Genomic DNA, 12,720 nt, shown 5'->3' with positions numbered 1-12,720 from the left:
ATACTATACGAGCCTTGGAAGGAATAAAATCAAGCAATAAACATGGCATACGAGTTACAGCAGGATTCGTGTCAAATGTTCAATGCGACATAATGGATATTGCTAGACAAAGTGGGATCTTTGTTCTTATCACACTGAAATTACGTCACTGCAGTTGGATGGAAAGATATTGCCGACAGTCAGTGAAATGATGTAGAATGTAGCAGCATTTCTTGTTTAGCAATTCATGTACAGGTCCCAGTACTTTTCCCAAATTGTTCAGTGGTTCCAATTGCAAAACCTCAATGAAATACAGAAAAGTGGCCCTATCGCAAACAGAGACAGAAAAACACATGGGGTTAAATCTGCTTACAGACCAAACTAAGATTGATATTCGAGAATAAACAACCACAAAAATGTGGGAACTTAACTGACACAGTTCTCTTTTGTAGTTTGCTAAACATGCAGCTCTTTACTACTGGAATTTGACAATCGGAAAATTTTAATATATATACTGGGCACAGAAAAAACCCTTCTGCTAAGCCTTTCTGAAGTGTCTCGAGGTAATGTTAGCCAAAAATCTGATTTACTTGTGCGTAGGTCGGGTGCCAACTTGACAGGCTCGCACGAATACATTATTTAGCTCATTGTACAGTTAGACATCAATACAACAGAATATCATCTGACACAAAAATAACTGTTATACTTAAAACTCATTATAACAAAGTTGCATCTTATACGAAAATAGGTTGGTTTTATCCAAAAATTTGTTATACAGTCGAACCCCGCTGCAACGAACGCCGCTTCAACAAACGCCACTTCAACAAAATTTCCGCGACAACAAAAATTTCACGGTTCTCCGTCAGCAGTTCATAGGAGTCAATGCATAACTTTGTCGCCACAATGAACACTTTTTTTTCTGCAGACCCGCTTCAGCGAAAATAACGATGCAATTCCAGGTTCAGATACTTATTGCTATAGAGGAAACCCAATCTTTAAAATTTTGATGCCTTTTCAGAACATGAAAATACGTCGGCGAAGTCTAAAACACGCGTTGGCACCACGAGAAACTGCCACTGTTCAGCAAGCATGGGCGCCGCCATTGCTCGATAGCAATGGCATAGAGACTGCGCTGTCAGGCCCTGCTTTTGCCACCGGCTTGCTTTCGAGCCTAAGACGATCTGAAGCTGAAGCTCAGTCCCTCAGTTCATGGTTTTCTTCATGCAGCTGCCGCAGCTGCTGGGTGCAAACGCGGAGCGATGCCTTCTCTGATTCCAATGTTTATCATCTTATTCTCGCCTTGGCCAGTGTGGTACCTTGCATTACAAGCAAGGTACCACACTGGCCAGCCGCTCTTATTAGAGCGGCTGTTCCTCCGTATTATCAACCAAATCAGCTAGCCGCGAGTGATGAATGATAAGAATGGCATATAATAAGGCAAAAGTTACCGCTACACATACCCTGCCTCCATCTCGGCTTTGTCGGATACACTTCGACGGCGGACAGCTGCTGGTGTAATGTGTTAGCGGACAGCTGCTGGTGTAATGTGTTAGCGGACAGCTGCTGGTGTAATATGTTAATGCAACTGTTTGGTATGTTCACGAAAGTGGTTGTAGGCATTGTTTCAGCGTGGTTTTCACCATGGCCTCACTATGCATGACTGTGAATCGCATCGTGACGCTGCTGGAAAAAAATAGGAAGCAGCGGACACTTTTTTAATTTTATGAATAAACGTTCCTTTGTTTTGCTAGCTCAGATCAGCTATATTTTCTTTATTTCACTAGAATAAAATTCTCGCCTAAACGCAATATTTTTTGCGCCCCATGAGTTTCATTGTAGCGAGGTTCGACTGTACAGGTAAATTTCAAACATTATAGCTATTGCAAGAGTATTGTTAAATTACATATGTTTTGTTATATCCAGGTTCGTTATATCAAGGTATGAGCGTACATTTGATATTCATCATGTCTGTCACTGTTACATAGAGGTTCACATATAACTAAAGCTACGTCAACTTCAGATAACATAATGAAGCAAAAGCTAACTGACAAGAAAGGGGTACAATTTATTAGTTAGTAAGATTACCTTTGTGGTGCAGGGTCCAGGGCTCCTTGCCTCGGCAAAGGAAATAAAAGATACCCGTGTATAAGACCGAGCCGTAAACGCCCAGAGCAGTGTTGAAGGAAGGCCGAATATTCCGCACTGAGTACAGCTCCTTCCACACTGGACTGTTGCGTATCTTCTGCTCGTAGCTGCTCGGTTCCAAACCTGGGCGCCAGAATGTACTTGTGAAACTATGCAAATGAACTCATCAAGTCTTTATAAAGAGATGACAAGGAATTTACATAGCTGCCGTATTTGCACAATTTTAAGTCGACCTATCGTACTTAAATTTTACACGCGAATTGCGAGGCAAACAAGAAATCAAGGACTCTGCAGTGAGGTTACAACATTAAGCTTGCTCAGTGATTCTACATATAGCACAGACTTACCCCAAACACTTGTTTTGAAGAGAAACAGAAACTTTCACATAAGAGAGACATGACATCGTTGGAGTGCCTAGTCTTGATGGAAGAGCCACTATTCCTATCAGCGACGGCAATTTTAAGAGACAACTTCGGCAATTTCGTGACCATTAGAGGTCCGTTTTCAGATAAGTCCAAAAATTCTGAGAAACACTTGACGGTAAAAGTTTTCACAATTTGAATTTATCCCAAGAATTCTAGTTTCGACGACCAACATGACCCTGTTATGCCCTTTATTGGGCATGTTCTATGCAATCATTAATATATCGGGCAATATGGACAATCTAACCTTTACTTTACATTAGCAGTATCTTGTAGATAGCAAATATCGCATATTTAACATAGGGTTTGAGGTGCACAGAGTGCGAGATGTCAATTTACGTAGCTACTAGGGAGTGCAAGACAACATGTTGATATAGCCCCCAGTGGCACTGGGACAAGCCAGACGACATTAAATTTACGGACCTCATAAAGTACGCTTGCATCTATTGCAAAGAAGCTTAAGGGTGTAATACTCCCAAACGTAGGGGCTTTGTATTTAGGCATTCGAGTGTGTGTGCATTAGAGGTATTAAATTATGCTTCGTGTGTTCCAATATCTTCATGCTAAAGTATTAAACTATAAAAATAATTCAAAATTAAGCCCCTAACTTTAAAGAATTGGAAATATGCCAAAAGTAAGCTCCAATGAACACCAAATTTCTGCCAAGAACAAACTCCAAAGAACATCCTTTGAAATTCAAGAAAAATTAACTTTGAAAACACAGAGCCCTACTCATGGGGTACCAGTAATTGATGGAAGAGCTCCTCTCTCTGGATTTCTCCCATGTTTCCTCGTTCGCTTTTTGACAGCTATGTTTGCCTCAAATTTCCGCCATGTCAGTGGTAGCAGTTACAGTAGACTCTCGGTATATAGAAATCTGTTAAACAGAACTGCTGTTTAAATGGAACAAATGCCTCCCATAGGATTGGTTTCATACTAGTATTGTGCGTCCTTTTTTCATCTCCCAGTAAACATAACTCCTGTTAAATGGAACATACTTTTTCGGTCCCTTCAGGTTCCATCTAATGGGAGCCTACTGCACTGTACTTGAGGTAGTGGAAATGCCCGTGTGTTATTCAAGTGCCACTAGCAACAAAACATTGTGTAGAAAGCTGATGCTCAGCAGAATTTTTGTATTTCCCGACACCTGCACTGCAGTGAGCTAGACTGACACTAGTCATCATTAACATGTTGACACATAGAACATTATAGCTTTTTGGCAACAGGCCAAACATGTCTATCAGTGACACACGGGCATGCAGCCTACAAAAACAGTGCTGCTTTGCCACATAGCTGCGGTTGCTAGCCAGACAAGATGGTAAACATTTCTGCAACTCTACTACCTAAAGGTCGCATGTACAGCAACTCTTGGTGCTGGTGGCTATTCACACCACAAAATAAGCACGTGAGAGCTGAAGGTCTGTTTTGTAACAGAATGCCAGAATGCCAGCTAATTTAATTTGCACGCATGCATAATAAGAAATTCATAAAAAAAACCTGCTCTTACTGAAGGAACTCAGCTGACACAACCATGAATGAGTAGGCAGGTGGTAAACAGAAGCCGTCAACGATATTATTAAGACAGGCAGCGACTAATGATGGCGGTTGGCCAGCAGAGGCCCAGGACGTCTTTCGAGCCCAGTAGCCCAAAGCACTCTCTGCCGTGCATTAAATTCATGCAGCTTCCGTGACTGTCTTCTTTAGCCAAGGCGGGCCAAGGTCAATTGCGAGTCTCTGGATTCTTGCGCAACAGCAAATCGTGCTTGAAAGCATGAAAGCACTCGCCTTTGGTTGGGGAAGCATTCTCTCCTGTCAAAGTTTCAAACACGGCTTCAGCTGCAAGCATGGCACTGCGCATGGCATTGTGGGTGCCCTTCACCTTGGGCACATTCATGAAGCCAGGGCTGCAGCCAACCAGGCAACCACCAGGGAATGTTAATTTCGGGATGCTCTGCAATGTCGCATGTCATGCAGTGTCAGAGCCAAAAGAAGCTAGTACACAAAGTATGTTTGCTTTACCAGAATGTTACTTTAAGGAGGCCCTGCGAGACCTTTTCAACAAGGTCAGAATACACTTGCTATTGTTAGCTGAGGCTCCTGAGAACACGTCAGCCAGAAACTATAACACAGCACACTGCCTGAAATTCACAATTAATTGGCCAAAAATCACTCCCTCTCATTTCGCCAAATTATTTCATAAGCCCAAGATCCAGAGTCATTGGCTGATTTGGGAATCATGAGCTGCATGGTTGCCGCGGCTGCTGCGGGAAGCCGCAACGTGCCCGCATGCGGGCTCTCGACCACACTGAAGGTAAGCCGCGCGTGCGAAGAAAAAAGGGAAAAGAAAGTGCTTGAGATCATGACGCACACCGACTAACGGACATATCGTCTTGCCCTCTTTCATCCCTCCACTTCTCCTGTATAGCTTTGAGCACTCTCGCTGGTACGAAAGGAGAAAGAAAGTGCCAGAAGTGTGCACCAAATATACTTGTAACTCCAGTCGTACTGGATAGATTGTAAACATTTTTTTCAGCAGTAAATTCGTGAGGCAATAAGCTCCTTTAACGAAGCCATTTGATAATTATATGAAAAGGTATTGCAGGGTCCCTTCAAATATGGCAAGAGCACCACATATAAAATGCCACTGAAATCAAACTCATTTTTTCTTGTGGCAACTAAAGACGTTTTAAGGCGATGCACAGATACAATCAACATGCAAGAATAGTTTTCTGAACTCTTTGTAACTCTGTGCAGCAACTCTCTTAGGCTGCCTATTTACAGTCGGTTTACAGCCATCTCCCACACCACTCAGGCATCTTTGTGCTACTAGAGGCTCTATGTTTTGCACTGAGAAATGTTTTTGGCAAAAACATTAGACAAATTTACACAGTTTAGTGAGGTTGAGAAAAAATAAGACTTTAGAAACACTAGTGCCCATCAACAGCAGGGAAGTTTTATTGGGTGAAAAAACAAGAATGATTGGTATGTACAGGTATCATTGCTATTGGCACTAACCATAAAAGTCGGTTAAAATTAGTATCACCATTGCAAAAAACATGCAAACAATATCGCATGATGTAACATGACTAAAGGGTCTGCAGTGATGTATCTAGTAAGAAGTGGCCTGGTCTGGCAAATATGTTTGAATCCCCTTGGAATTCACAAAAGTTCACAAAGTTACACACACTTCTAACATTCAGCCCCCACTGACAATAGGCAAAAATGAATGGCAATCAAGGTCGCAGCTTTGTGCTCCACAACAAAACACCACAGGCAATATACCAGTAGAGGGAGTCCTCGAGATTATAAAACATGCTCAGCCTTACATCTTGTGCCTCTAATTTTCATTTCGCACTCAAAGAAGCTAAGTTAGAGTACACACATCAACTATGTAGCTCATTTCTACACTGCCGTCAAATATTAGCCAAACTTGCAGCATTGGCAAAAGTACCTATGCTTAGCAGATACCTGGGTCCCAATTTCAGTAGCGACTGTGAATCGCATTGTACTGAAAATAAAGGCTGGTGTACAATGCCAATCCCGGCCAATGGTTATAACAACGCTCAAATTGCTATGAGTTTTACATTTCAAAACCACAGTATTGTTGAGAGGGGCGTCGCAGTGGAGGGCTTCGAAAATTTCGATCATCGTGTGTTCTTTAACGTGTCTCTAAATTAACTGCACAGGCCTGTAGCATTCTGCCTCAATCAAAATGCAGCTGCTGCTGCTGCTGAGATTTGATCTCGTGGCCTTCGGGTCAGCAGTCGAGTACCATGACCACTAGACCACCGCTACGAGTACTTCATATTGCTATAATGCACATACCCAAGAAAATACACAAGACAAATAAAAATGGCACAAAAACAACACTTATGCCTCCATGCGGCACGCAAGGCTCCAACATGAGTAAGAAGACGCACCTGCAGGCCCCCTTCATTGAGTGCCCTTGCCCCATAGCCAATGCGCTTGCCCCCTTCGAGTATGTTGCGTATGTGGGGGTGTGTCTTGTACCGCTGGAACTCTTGGTACGGGCTGAGGAATGGATTGTGATAATCCAAGCCGACCACGAAGCCTATGGACACCAGGGGTGCACCTTCGTCGAGGTGGTACATAAATGACCCTCCGTATATGTCCTTGTGCTGGAAGAAGGCAAAAGAACATTTCAATTGCAGAAGGGTTGTTGATGCAACAATTAGCATGTGCAAAAGTAACCTGTTTTATTTTCTTACAGTCAGACCTCACTACAACGGCAGCCACAAAAATGAGTGCAATATTTTATTTCAAGAACATTCGTCTGGGTCTCGCTGCAAATTTGAGTTATGCACTGAGCGTTGTAATGCGCTTTCTAGAGAAAGTTCTACCGAACATTGATTGATATGTGGGGTTTAACGTCCCAAAACTACCATATGATTACGAGAGATGTCGTAGTGGAGGGCTCCGGAAGTTTTGACCACTTGGGGTTCTTTAATGTGCACACAAGTTTGAGCACACGGGCCCACAACATTTCTGCCTCCATCGAAAATGCAGCCGCCACAGCCGGGATTCGATCCCGTGACCTGCGGGTCAGCAGCCGAGTACGTAAGCCACTAGACCAGCAGGACAGGGAAGTTTTACCAAAAATTCTTCAAATTAGTTTGTTGCAGGAGTCGAACCATCCCATTACTGATCCTTCAGAACAGGAAAGCTTCACTGCCAAAGCAGACGCACTCCCCTCGTCGGTCAGCATCATCAAGCAGTGCATCTCCCCTGCACTCTTTAAAGTACCAAAAGTGAGACAGCTTGTCATTTTCACTTCACGAGTCATGCCCCCCTTGTTTTACCTTTAAATGCTGCTTCGCAGTTAGTATTTCAAGTGGCAGCATTGTGTGCATGGCACGGAATGAAGATTCGTGGTCAGTGACGTTTAATGAGTGACTGTTATAGAGCACACACACGAGTCACTTTCAGTCTATGCGAATGCTACCGCAAAAAGAAACATGTGAAGTAGGCATGTGCGAATATTCGAGCACTTCGATTATTCGAACGAATATTAAATTATTTGAACTAGCTTCAACACTAATTTAAAATATTCGAAATTTCATAATATTTGAAATGATCAAATAAACATATACACTCGAACCTTATTACAACAAAGTCACAACTGCCATGAAAATACTTCAGTTCATCAAAAAATTTGTTACAAATATACTGTGGGCATTCGTTATGCACTTCTTCACATCTATACATTATCATCATCATCATCATCATTTATTTGGGTCTCTGTTCTAATCTGATCATCGGGTGTGTGCGCGCTATGTCACAGACTGCCCATTTGCTGCTGAGTCCTTCGGCTGAATAAATGCCATCTAAACCCAGACGGCATAATATATTTTCTACACTGTATCTATATACTTTGTACTGACCAATAATTCATTATATCTGGGTTCCATATGTATTACACTCACGTGCACTCTTCATTTTTCAAGTTTAAACGTTTTTCATACTGGCTTATATGTTCTAAGTGTAGAAAACTACAAAACACAACGTATTTCACAGGTTATCCCTTCCACTCTGCCAAAAATAAAATCCTGTTACTATTCATAGATGCTTCAACTTCTCTTTGAATCAAAAGAATGACGATTGCACATTCTTTATTTCAATTTGAACATATATATATATTATGCAGATATAACAATATATTTGAAATTTGGCATATTTTTTTCTGGTTACATGCGGTGCCTACTGAACCACTTGAAAAACAGTAAAGATTGGAAAATAATAAATATAAGGTTCTAAGCAAGCTTGAAGAAAATATTGATTTGGCCTGATAGTATTGAATTGAATAGCTCCAGTAGTATAATATTGCACATTATAAATACAAAGAGAAATGAGCATTTTTATCATGACCTGAATAACTTGCTATGCATTTTTAAAAATTGTAGTTAGGCGTGTGCTAGTGCCACTTTTAGGTTGGAAGTGAAGTGTAAGCAAGTTTGAATAGTATCAAAATTTGAATAGCAGTAGGGTGCAAGGTTAAAGTAAGTGGTAAGATCTCCTACATTGTAAAATTTACTACACTTAGCTTGTATAAGCCCGTATAGCACAGTTTCAAGCTTACAAAAAAATTATTGAGCTAGAGATACAGTCCCCGACTGATAAATCAGACACCGGTAATACGGACGTGCCCGGTAATTTGAACAGTCGTGCGGCACTGCCGATGGCCCCATAGAACTAATGTGTAAAGATGAACGATATTTCAAACAGCTGCCAGATCTGCATTCAATAATCTAGATCATGTCCGAAACTGGCACGCACACCAAATCAGCAGCCATTATCTCCTCTAGTACTCATAGCACATAAAGTATGGCTTCAGAGATGAAAAACGAAAGCAAACTGGTGATTAATAAGGCTTTACTTCAATTGCCCCACAGCTTTATAATAGGAAATGCCAATCTTGGAGGCACTCCTCAACTGTGAGAGGTCATATCGACACCGTGAACATCCTATGTTCCAGTTTCGGTATCCCTGCGCTGTTATGGCGCTGTACTGCTATCAGCGCTATTCTGTCGTGTCTGCTGTACAGCGTTCTGCTGTTCTAAGCACGTTCGGTTTGGTGTTGAGGCCTACTTTACTTTGCACTCTGCTGTCCCAAAAGATCTGTGTTAAATGTCACCAACGGTGCCCTCACAGCCAGCGCCAAAGGCCGCGCCAACAACAAAACGCAGCAGACATACACAATGCTAACCATGGCAAAGAAAGTTGCTGTCATTCTGCAAGTGCCCAGTTGTCCCCCACAAGTCGAAGCTGCCCGAGAGTTCAATGTTTCGAGAGTTCAAGAACCTGACAATGCAACTGAAAAGCCAGACCTGCCGCACAGCACAACGAGCTCAGGTGCAGACGTTATTAACGACCTACGAGGCTGCGATGTGCCGATTCCTGATGCAGTTACGTTTGAAGACTTCCCAAGCATCGTCAGTACTGTGTCGCCGTGTGCCCAAGTGAGTGACAATGACTTAACTGAGCAGATCCTGCAACTCCCAAAACAGTGATTCCGACTGTGAAGCTGAAGACACACCGTGTGCTCCGGAGCCATCACATGCGGACCTGTCTCGAAATCTCAAGCCCTCGCAATTCTTTCGTCGTCCCACCAGTGGTCCTACAGCAAGCATACCACACTGGCGGAAGTACAGACGGACTTCGTTGCACATAAACGAAAGTGCGAGCAACAATGCATTGTTAGCTTTTTCCGGCCACCAAGTCAGTGAAGCGTCAATAAAGTATTTTTTTCTGATGCATTCGTTTTTTCAGACATTCGATGATTCGGACTCACGTACGTTCCCCGTGGAGTTTGAATTATCAGTCGGCGACTGTAATTAACACTTTTCCGCTGGATAAGTGGTTTCACACCATATTGCCCACAAGTTTCAGTGAGACCATCTGTTCACGTAGGTTACATGTGAAAGAACATGCTTCTATTAATTCATTCAGAATAACTTAAATTCGTGCAGAAGTGGATTTGACAACTGAAATATTCATTGAAATATTTAAAGGGTCACATTATTTGACCATGCCCATCGAACAGTATCCCCGTGTTCTGACAAGTCCTGCCAAGGAACCATACTCACAAGCGGCCAGCCGATGCTATGCATGACGAGGCCCGGTTGGTGCTTGGCCGGGTCCACCTCCCACAGCTCTTTGAGCCCCAAACCGTACGTCTGTGGCTCGCAGTCCTTACGCAAATTGAAGCGCTTGAACAGCTGCTTCGCCAAACTCCCGTGGCAGCCCTCGGCAAAGATGGTGCATTTGGCGTGCAGCTCCATGCCTCGCTCGAAATTTTCCTGTACGTCAACAGGATGGGGAAGGGTGAAACGCTGTGCCTACATGCGGAAACTGCGGTTGAGGTGTTTCCACTTTGCAAGCAATTTTAGGAAAATGCTTTTACCATAGATTTACAGTAATTTTCATTTATTCTTTCACACTGTTTTCCTTCTGTCTTTGTTGATATAGAGAAAAAGTGAGCGTGAGCTCGCCGAAATGCCAGCTCGATTATATTCTTGATAAAGCTATGAATCTTACTTTGTACAAATGTCAAAGATTTTGATATCACCGTCAACTCTTAAATGTTAGATTGGAACTGTGACTTATTAGTATTACTGCTATTACTATTCACTTCTCTTAAATTGTGAAGGGCCCTAGTAGTGAATAAATAGAATAAAGTCCCTGAATATATGCACTTCACAGCTCTTCAATAGTAACACTACTGGCAAAATATCACAGGGGGTTCTTGTTTCATAATCCAGAAAACAGCAATAGGTGAAAAGCATGGAGAATCTGCAGATTGTAGGCCCCCTGTCAACAAGGATACTACAAACTGTCATTTGCCAGGTACTGTGCAAACCTAAACATTCAGCAATAACTTATCCTTAAAGAAGCTCAAATACAGACAGAACTTTCAACCAGCCGCTTTTTCGAACTAGAGATATACCAACAAGAGTATTTATTAGGCAATAATAACTAGCAGAGGCAAATGGAAGCGACATTTCATTTAATTGTAACAGGCAGCAAATTAAGGAGTTAAAAGAATTACCGACAAATTCTAAATATTTTCAGTTTGTTGCTGTAAATAATAACGCTGGCGTCGAGAACTCTAAGAAGAGTGCCATAGTGCTTGGGAATGCACTGAATATATTTTATTACTGCAAAACTTAAAACAGCAATTTCGGTTTCGATATCCAGGGAGTGGCTTTAAAGTGTAGCGTCAACACAAGTCTGACGTTACAGGAAGGTTTGAACTCTTGACATACTACTAGCAACAGCTGTCAGTTCACTGTCAGTTGCACATGGTTCATGTAAACAATGATGGTTCAGACTCTCTGGCAGAGACTTCTGCAATTCAGGCAGCATGCAGAACACAGATTTCACAAACCCAGTAAACAGTATTGACTTGTCGTGATATGTCCACTGCGGCTTGCAGTTGCTGGACGACTAAAACTTCAACGTCAAGCTAAAATCATTTATATGCATCATCTGCCTCCGGTTTGTGGAAAGCAATGATAATGTACACCAGTGGTTCTCTAATGGGGGTCCACGAAGCCACTTTCGTGATCCGCGAAACCCTCAACCGCTTTTTTTTTTTACATTTTTTGGAGTTTAGTTCGTTCTTGACTCAAAGTAAACACCCAAACAAGTTGAACTTGCCTGCATATGCAACTCAGTTCAAGCTTGACTGTGCCACGTATTTATAAACTGGTCAAAATGAAGTGATGTGGCAAGTTTGTTCGATGTTTTTGGTATCAAGAAAAAACGCCTGTTTCACGCTCCAGTTGTGATAATTTACCTACCGTACGTACTGCTCCCCCTCCCTTTCCTTTGCTGCAAGGGGTCCCCCCTCACTTGAACTAGTCCACAAGGGGTCCCCAACACATCCATGCCTGAGAACCACAGGTGTACACCACGGTAATTAAAAATGTCTTGTTTGAGGAGTCTCAAAATCGTTTTTAGCACCCTTTCAGGCCCTGACATGATACTGAAAGTATGCCCATGAAGAGAAGTGGTGTTCTAGGACTAAAACTAGTGGATTCTGTTATCCTAACAGTGCTGTACTTCAGAGCGCACAGTATACATACCTTTGGCGAGCCATCCTTTGCTATGCCGACATCGTTTGTTGCAATACCTTTGACGCTGCCGTCGTCGTGGTACACCACCTGCGGACATAGGTTGAGTCGGCACTTCAAAAGTCTTTCAGCCAATCCGTGAAAGACGTGACAAAGACAACATGACCAAAGCAGCGATTCTATTCAAGAGATTTTAACTTACAGGGAGTGTAATGTAACTGCATGTGATAGTAAAATCACTGTAACAAATAGTTACTGAAATGTTTATAACCAACATTTGTACTGTGCAAGATGCCAGTGAGAAGGAAGGATCGTCAACCACGTGTTTGTAATGTGAGGGTACAAGAATATTTGCATGCATTTCTCAGTAAGAACGGCTATTCGTTTAAGAAATGCATATAAAAATTTGTCCTAGTCCAGAGCCCCTCCAAAAGTCATTATGAGAATCAGCACAACTGATTCGCCAAGAAAATAGAGCAGAAGGATTAAGTTTATTTTATCTACCCATGACTTTAATTCACATGGACCAAAATTGGCAAAACAAGCCAAAGCAGGTTACCTGCTTTTTTTAAAGTGTGCAA

General features: G+C 42.3%; 1 protein-coding gene across 1 annotated transcript in view; it reads right to left on the bottom strand.

Moving 5' to 3' along the window:
- The window catches only part of Etf-QO (electron transfer flavoprotein-ubiquinone oxidoreductase), a 38,666-nt gene that overhangs the window by 4,643 nt on the left and 21,303 nt on the right, over window positions 1-12,720 (bottom strand). The window contains exons 7-11 of the mRNA XM_037421624.2: window positions 12,152-12,229; window positions 10,151-10,363; window positions 6,467-6,685; window positions 4,332-4,497; window positions 2,065-2,247 (exon numbers count right to left, since the gene is read on the bottom strand). Coding sequence (XP_037277521.2) covers window positions 2,065-2,247; window positions 4,332-4,497; window positions 6,467-6,685; window positions 10,151-10,363; window positions 12,152-12,229 — 859 coding nt within the window. The remainder of the gene's footprint in view (window positions 1-2,064; window positions 2,248-4,331; window positions 4,498-6,466; window positions 6,686-10,150; window positions 10,364-12,151; window positions 12,230-12,720) is intronic.

Source organism: Rhipicephalus microplus, chromosome 2 (assembly GCF_043290135.1).
Source record: "Rhipicephalus microplus isolate Deutch F79 chromosome 2, USDA_Rmic, whole genome shotgun sequence".
In the NCBI taxonomy this organism is placed as follows: Eukaryota; Metazoa; Arthropoda; class Arachnida; order Ixodida; family Ixodidae; genus Rhipicephalus; species Rhipicephalus microplus.
Note: the sequence above shows the minus strand (reverse complement) of the source record. Positions and strands in the feature narration are given on the sequence as shown.